Here is an 8,710-nt window from a genome sequence, read left to right as displayed (position 1 = left end):
CCAAATGACTGTGATATTGACATTAGGTTCCTTGCAGAAACAGTCATCAAAATGCAAGCTGCATTTGCTGATCAATTTCACGAGTTCAGCCGTGAAACCAATTTCACGAGTTCAGAGTTTGTCATTTCTGTTGAAACCGCCTGAAGCTGACAGTTCTGCATTGAATTTTTCAGCATTTGCGGGAATCAATTGAGTGTAATTTGAACTTGAATTAGTGGACTCGCAAGACAAGGATTTATGGAATTCAAAATTGAAAGATCTTGTCACTGAACTTGAAAATCTGGAAGGCAGAAATCCACCCTGAGACTACAACACAAGTGGTCTGAAATGGATGACCTAAAACGGCAAGACCAGATTATATTCGACGTTTGGAATTGTCTACTGGATATGTACAGTCAGCTGAAGAAATATGCATTTGGGCTTCTCTCAATCTTTGGTTCAACGTACTTCTGTGAACAAGTGTTCTCCAACGTGAATTTCATCAAAAACAAACTGAGGAGCCAACTGCAAGATGTTAATCTTGACTCCTGTTTGAAAATGAAAATCACGCCATATTCACCGAACATTGAGCAACTCTCTAAAGATGTCCAACAGCAGAAGTCGCATTAAAAGTATTGATGAGTAGTAATAACTTTAATATGTTCAATTATTATTAGTTGATAAATTCTAACTCTACAAGTCGTTTTGCATGTGATGCAGCTCTCAAAATATTTTGGTCAAAGACAAAAACAAAAAAATGGCTCCTCTTCTTTGGAAGGTTGCCGACCCCTGCTCTATACCATTATCTAAATCATTGATGAAGATATTGAACAGAACCGGACCCAGAACTGATCCCTGCAGGACCTCACTCGTTATACCCTTCCAGCATGACTGTGAACCACTGATAATTACTCTCTGGGAATGGTTTTCCAACAAGTTTTGCACCCACCTTATAGTAGCTTTGCGATGAAAGAATTTTGCCTCAGTTGCCTAGGATGCCTTATTAAGCTTTAAACTGAAAATCTAATAAATAAGAAGCAACAGACCATAAAATTCTTCACCCTCCTTATAAAAGTGGTGCTAGCTTCACAAATATTCCTAACCCCGTACATCACCTCAGCTGTCATCCACTTACACTTCCTCTTCAGCACGTGCATCTTGTGCAACACCTAAAAAATCCTGGCTTCTAAAGATACCAGTTAGCAGTTTATGATCATCAAAAAAGAAAGAAAAGGAAGGAAGAAAGGCTATTAGAATAAATGCTTTGTTTCACTGGAGCTCGGCTACATGTGCTAATAAGTAAGTAATAAGTAATTTAAATTAGGCTCTGATTCCTCAACAAGTAACATACTGGTGAGCACTACAGCACCCTATTAAAAGCAAATGACATTGATGCTAGTTGGGTAAAAACTAACCCAAAACCAAATTGAATGGGATGGATAAAACACATCAAAACATCGATACATGAACAAATTATATCCCAGACCAAAACTTTACCAAGTTGACCATGACTACCAGGCAATAATAAGATGCTGAATTTAATCCCAGATGGGGATTAAAAAAAAGTCACATATGCTTCATTGGCAATCACACAAGTCCTTCCTAGTAAATGCCAGACTGGTTGTGATCCACTAGTTTGAGTACCATGAGCCACTAATCTTCTCGTTATTCCTGACGTAAGCTTTCTACTCTTGCTCCTCTCCCCCTAAGAAGTGAAAATCATTTGTAATGAATGAAGATTGTGCAAGACTGGTCAATTTATAAGGTTTTATGCATAAAATTAGTGCTAGAATCTTCATTGCATATTCACTGTAGACATTAATTTTCCATAAAGAATATCAATTTCTAATTGTCATTGAACATGGTAAATTAAAAATGCAGATTTTGAAGTACAGATTCTCTTATTCAGTTTTCTGAAGAAAAAAAATTAATAATTCCTTTTCCATCATAGTTCAGTCCCTCTATCTGTAGCTGAACCCCAATCACAGATGCCGTTTTGGATAGTGGGTATCTTTGATTTCAAAGTCTAAAGCTATTTCAAACAGATTCAAAATCTCTCTGCCAGGCTGTGTACTTCTGACTTAAATTCTTTGCTGAGGGCTTGGTGTGAGCGATCACATCCAGGAAATCTGCTGTGGTGACCGTGTCCAGTCGGAGTTTGGGTAAATTACTGCTATCTGGAGAGAGAAAATTGACCAAATGCTGAAAGTGAATGAGATGCTGATCAGTGCTAAGAGATGCTCTCTTTAAGCCAGTGCATAATGCAACATACTTAACGGTTAATACACTAAACACAAGATTGGACATAGCAGGAGAGAAAATGGTTCTTATTGTGTTCAGTGCACAGCAAATGACAGCTTCAAGAGATGACCTGAGTTTTGGAAATGTTGGCTTAATTAGGTTTTTACAAACATACAGTTTAAAACTTTTCTAAGCAAATAAGAGAGCTCCACCTACTGGTACGTGAATATATAATGCCTAGTGTTACGACGACAGATCAGCATTTCTCACATAGGATTCTCTATGAGAGCTATTGTACCTGGCTGATGATTTTCAAGAGCATTGAAGATTTTCCTCACTGGCCGCATAGCTGCTTCCTTGCAGACCAATTTAACGTCAGAGCCAGAGTATCCTTCTGTCTCCTAATACAAGATCGCAATTCACAGGATTATGAATTATTGCATGTGATGGATGTATACACTCTCATGTTACTTCATTGTTGGTTTGAATGCAGAGTTGCTGTATGCAGGTGTTAGCAAATCAGGCATTTGTTTTTTCAAGGACAGTTTTCTGCAGGTAAAATAAAATCTTCATCTCTCTGTGTCTGTTTCCCACCCTGTCTGTCTTATCTATTTTGATTGTAAACTCATTGTGGACCCAATCCAAAGCCCACTGCAGTCAATGGGAGCCTTTTCACTGGCTTTAATGGGCTCTAGATTATGCTCTATGTTTCTGTCCAGTGCCTAGTACAATGCGCCTCTAGGCACTACTGTGATACAAGCACTACCAATGGGACTGATTTTCAACATTAGGGCTGCTCTGCAAAAAACCTGCGCCCAAATAACTGTTTTGCTTTCCATCTTTTGCAAATCTGAATGTGGATACTCTTATTTTGGGTTAAGAGCATCTTAATCTGAAATAAAGAGTGTCCACACACAAAAATAACAAGTGTGAAATAAAAGGAATTTTGGTGCCAGTTTGTATGTAGACAAGTCTTTAGGCATGCACAACCGCACATCTCCTTCAGTGCACGTCTACTTTCCACACACACATATACATTGTAAAAGCACACATCTGATATTTGTGTGCACCCTATGCACTCAACTGGCAAAGCATGTGCCCAAATAACCAATTGGCACAGGCATAAAGGAACGGATGTATACAAATGTGTGTTAGCAAATGCTTGCCATTAACTTAAAAATCCTGGCCCTGTGTAATCATCTTTAAATGAAAACCCAACCATCCTGAGAGCATAGCATGGCAGAGCTTGTACCAAGCTGTACATAATGAGGTTCTAGTTCCAGCCCGTGATTCAGCTGATAATCATGCCACATTTGGATAAGAACGGGGCTAGCTGTAACACAGGTAGCACTGTTCTGTCCAGCGTGGACAGGGCCAAAGGCTCACAAGAATCGACAGCTGGTTCTACAACCTTATGTTTGCAGTTCTAGTGCATTGTATTTGTTAAATATTAAGCATTATGTTTCAATTTCATAGACAGAATATTTTTGAAATAGAAACTGAAATATGCTGTATGTCTCTATGAACAGAACTAAACCATGGTCAGCTGAGCAAGTATTAGCTATTCTCAGCAGAGTTTATGGGTGACGACAGCCTGAATTCAGGCTCTGTAAGGAAAATATCTGAGCTCTTGGAGACTGATGCCCTGGTGAGCCTTTTCACTTTATTGATGCTCCTTCATACTGCACTAGATCCATGACAAATTCTTCCTACTCAGCAGAGTGCTGTACCATGCTCATCTCTGATATAAACCAAAAGACCCTACTGTGGTGTTAGGAAGGGCCGGAGGTATACAGTTATTGTAATTTTTTTCTGTGTTTACATCTGAAACAGTGAAAAGTTGACCCAATACTGGCATCAAAATACATCTCTGACTTCCAAGTTGAGTCATGCGAAATTGGTGATTTCACCTACTGAGACAAGTTCAATACCTCCAGCTCTCACTGATGTCCCCTTGTAGGAAGAGTCCCTAAGCCTCCCATCATTCACCTTCATAATTTGAGCTTTATTCCCTTTCACCCGGCTACCATGTTTATAGATGCTACTTGTAGCATGTATAGTTCACATCTGTTTCAATGAGAGCAGAATCAGGCTCACCACATTCCCACAGTTCCCTTGCTGAAAGACTTCAGGAGTCTGAGTTACCAGTGGTGAATTGCACGCACTTCGCTGTCTTCTCACCTGACCTAGCAAGCTGTACTCCAGCTCCGTTCTCAGCTCCACTCCTCTACTGTTGCTCACAGGGGGCAGCCAGTGCTGAATCATAGCCTGTCGTGCCTCTTTATTTGGGAGGTCAACCAAAATCCTCTTCTCCAGCCGTCGCAACATGGCATAATCTAATTCCCTAAAGAAGAAGAAAATGGGGCTAAGTCTTCTCAGCAAGGTTGTGTGTTTGTACAGATGCTGGACTTCTGAAAACTAAGCTGCTTGTTGTGGGAAGCCACTTTGCATTTTCAAAGCTACTGGTGATCCTTTCAACCTGGTTATAAAATAGTAATTCATCATCACCACCCCATATTGTTACCAGTTAACTCTATCTGTGTGGTTCCTGATTCTTGATCTAGGGACCTGGAATATGGAGTCAAGAGTTGTAGGTTCTTTTCCTGGTTCTGCTACTAGTTCTCTGTCTGGCCTTGAGCAAGTCACTTCACCTCTCTATGCTTTGGTTCACCCGTTTTGTAAAATGGGGACACTACAACTCATCTCTCAGGCATGTTGTGAGGATTAATTAATTGCTCAGAGATCTTCAAATGAAAGGTGCAATAAATGCAAAAACTAGATTATAAACCCTTCGGGGCACATGCCATTTTTTTTAATGTGTTTGCACCTATCACAAAAAGGTCCTGGTTCATGACTAGGGCTCCTAGGTGCTATGGGAATACAAATAAATAGTAATAATATTCCCCACAGGGCTGAGCATCCTTAGTAAAAGCTGCAGAGAATAGGCAAACCATTGAAAGAGAAAGGTGCCAAGGTGCTGAAAACACTAGTAGTCTCAGATTATTAAAGATGATTTGCAAAGAAAAAGACAAAAATTGATATGTGCCCCATATTTGTATTTTTGCTTCTTTGTGATGCATAAAGGCGGCCTGAAAGAGTTTTTTAGTCTTAAAATATTTTATTTTCTTTCTGCTTCTTTTTTCCTAAAAAATATTAATACTGTCAAGTCTTGGTTATCCTGGAGGATTCCTTGGAAGTCTCATGTATCCTGTGTGTGAGGTTTTCTCAGCCCTTAAGCCAAAGTCTGGGGGTGTTAATCTATTTTAAAAGACCTCTTTTCTCCTAACTGTTTTTCAAGCTTTTGAGCTTAAGTATTAACAAAAATAACCTGTCTAAATAAAAATCAATTCACATCTCAGTTAATCAGGTGTCATGTGCATATAATAATAAACCTACAAGTTCTCCAATCTTCTACTGCGTACTCCATTCCTGTAGAATTCAGGTGTTCATTTTAAAACATTTTCTAGTCCTTATGATTGCAACGAAAACCTTTTAAGTGTGAAATTGACTTAGAGGTACCTTGTTCAGTGCAAACAGCCAGACAGACTGAGTGAAACAAAAGCACTGTGAATAACTGCACATTCCTGACTCTGAACCCTAATTATAGCAACCTATATCACCACACCATACCATGCTTATCATTTTAGCAGAGACAGCAAGCTATTCCAGGATATTGGTGGAATTTGGGATTGTAGGCAGGGCTTAAACAAAGCACCATGAGTTTGCTCTTCCCTTTCTGACTCCTAGGGTGAAATCGTTGCCCCATGGAAGTAATAAGAATTTTGCCATTGACTTCAATGGAACCAGGGTCCCTTCACTGCATGTAAGATTAATACATTCATGCTAATAGCAGAATTTGGCCCTTGGGGAGCAGTGTAAATGGGATGCTATGGAATTTTGCACTGATGTCTAGGGCACTATGTATGGAAAACACCCAGTTAAGTTACTGTGAGCTCAAAATGCTTATCTACAACAGACTTTTGACCTAACAGTGAATCCTACTTCTATCACTGTGGGAGATTGCTCATGTAATTTGTTTAATAATAAATAGCATTTCCCACTGATAAAGATTTATTTAAGGCTGTCAAGCAATTAAAAAAATTAATCGCAATTAATTGCTCTATTAAAAATAGAATACCATTTATTTTAATATTTTTGGATGTTTTCTACATTTTCAAATATATTGATTTCAATTACAACACATTGTAAATAAGAAGCAGGCAGCGTTATGTCCCATACATGTAAACAAACTTGTTTGTCTTAGCGATTGGCGGAACAAGAAGTAGGACTGAGTGTACTTATAGGCTCTAAAGTTTAACATTGTTACATAACTGCACTCAAAAACAAAACAAATCTACTTTTATAAGTTGTACTTTCACGATAAAGAGATTGCACTACAGTACTTGTATGAGGTGAACTGATAAAATACTATTTCTTTTGTATATCATTTTTACAGTGCAAATATTTGTAATCAAAAATAATATGAAGTGAGCAGTGTACACTTTGTATTCTGTGTTGTAATTGAAATAAATATATTTGAAAATGTAGAAAAATATCCAAAAATATTTAATAAATTTCAATTGGTATTGTATTGTTTAACAGTGCGATTAAAACTGCGATTAATTTTTTAAAATTGCGATTAGTTTTTTTGAGTTAATTGCGTGAGTTAACTGCAATTAATCAACAGCCCTAATTTTTTTTTAAACAGGTGCCTAAATTAAGCTCCTATATCTACATTTAAGTGCTTTAACAAGTGTTCAAAAATACTTAGCACTCAACAGCTCCCACTGAAGTCACCGGGAGCAGTAGTACTCAGCACCTTAGAAAGAACCGATCAGGTTCACGAGTGTTGTTAGATGTGCTTGCAGGCAAAGACTGAGTAAACACAGATTGAAAAAAAATACCCAGCCAATTCAGATCTTAAAGAAGAGCTGGGAAATTCATTCAAATACACTGGAGCACCTCTTCTCGAGGCCTGATAAATAAATAAGAGAACTTTAAAATCAATGCATATTTTTATTGAGACTTGTTGCCAGTTTGAGTTATATTTATTGTATATGACTAACAGTGAGCCAACAGATAACTAGGCTTTAAGTGGTGCCTAGGCCTTGCATATTTTTTTTGCTCAAGGGTGAATTTCACCCACCTCAAGGACTTTTTTGGAACAGACACCAAAGCAGAAAGAGAAATCTTGTGTCTCCTCCCCACCCGCCCATACCAATGCATTGCCTCACAAGGGAAGTACTTTGCATAGAAATCCATTTTAAATTCCTAGCCAACTCACATTTAATTCTCTCTTACTCGGACATGTCTGTCTGACCAGCATAAGGGGTTTACGTCACCTACCTCAAGCTGAGTTTATCTGAGAAATGTTTATGAAACAAAGAAAGGAGCCACATATGCTGGGATGCCTCCTTAGCCGGGTGCTTTCTCATGTTGTGACTTAGTTTTGGAAAGTCAACGGTCCACATCTAGCCTGAGGAAGCAGAGCTGTGGACGCTAGAAATCCTGTTGGTGCAGATCCTCAGCTGGTATAAGTTATCATAGCTCTACTGAATACAATTTACACCAGGTGGGGATCCGCCCCTTGACCTGCAATGACAGTCCTTTAGCCTGGCTACATCTAGGTTCTCAAGTAAATGCCTAGCGTCCAAGCCTGCATTTAGGATAAGTCTTCACTGCAGAATTAACTCAGGTTCTTATTTGGGTGTTGCTCCTAACCCCTCTCCACACGGGCAAATCTCTCAGCTGTGTGAGGTGGTGCTTTCACCCATGCTAGCTGGCCCAGCAAGCTAAAGCCCGATTGCCACTTTCACTTTGGACTGGTAACATTTTGTGGTGGGGCAGATATCCCCTGCCCAGTCAACAAGAGGTTAAAGAACTCCTGGGGTCACAATCAGCCCCAACCCCTGCTGCACCTGTGCAGCTTGTCAGGCCTGGGGGAGGGCCCTTCAAAGGGAGGAACTCAGGCCAGTGCAGGAGGCAGTCTGAAAGAAGCAGACCTAGAGCACTGCCAGCCTGAGCCCTCTGAGATCAGACACGCTGCCATATGCCCTCATGTTTGAAATCCACATAGGGACCATCCCTCAAAGAAGAACGATCTTTCTTCATGTTTGGAATGTGTTATGTCCCCTGGATTGGGTGGAATTGCTAAGAGAGCCAGCCAGAGGGCCAGCCCCAGAGCTAGACCAGGGGCCTGCTGTTGCCGAGGGAATGATGGATGAGGTCAGTAAGGTGCCTGCGTTCATCCCCAGGGGGTGATGTTCAGACATAACCTTTGACATGCCCACTTTGCAGTGAGGATGCAGGCCAAACCACCGGACTGCCAATGGTCCTATAATTTCCCCCGTGTGTCCCGAAGAAAAGACAAGTTCTGAATTCTCCCACAATTCAGTGGGAAAGAATCGTAAAGCGCCTCAGCTTACTGCATCACAGAGAACCATTGGATATGCCCCCAGACGTCCCAGTGACGCACACTGAGGGCATGAGT

At 40.1% G+C, this 8,710-nt stretch overlaps 1 protein-coding gene across 2 annotated transcripts in view; it reads right to left on the bottom strand.

Moving 5' to 3' along the window:
- Positions 1-1,675: 1,675 nt before the first annotated feature.
- Positions 1,676-8,710, bottom strand: part of KATNAL2 (katanin catalytic subunit A1 like 2) — a 60,103-nt gene continuing 53,068 nt past the window's right edge. For both annotated transcript variants that reach the window (XM_074952324.1, XM_074952325.1), the window contains exons 14-16: positions 4,402-4,564; positions 2,519-2,621; positions 1,676-2,156 (exon numbers count right to left, since the gene is read on the bottom strand). In XM_074952324.1, the coding sequence (XP_074808425.1) occupies positions 2,017-2,156; positions 2,519-2,621; positions 4,402-4,564 (406 nt within the window). In that variant the 3' untranslated portion in view covers positions 1,676-2,016. The remainder of the gene's footprint in view (positions 2,157-2,518; positions 2,622-4,401; positions 4,565-8,710) is intronic.

The sequence above is a fragment of the Natator depressus genome, chromosome 5 (assembly GCF_965152275.1).
Source record: "Natator depressus isolate rNatDep1 chromosome 5, rNatDep2.hap1, whole genome shotgun sequence".
Lineage (NCBI taxonomy): Eukaryota > Metazoa > Chordata > Testudines > Cheloniidae > Natator > Natator depressus.
This window is presented reverse-complemented; position numbering and strand designations above follow the sequence as displayed.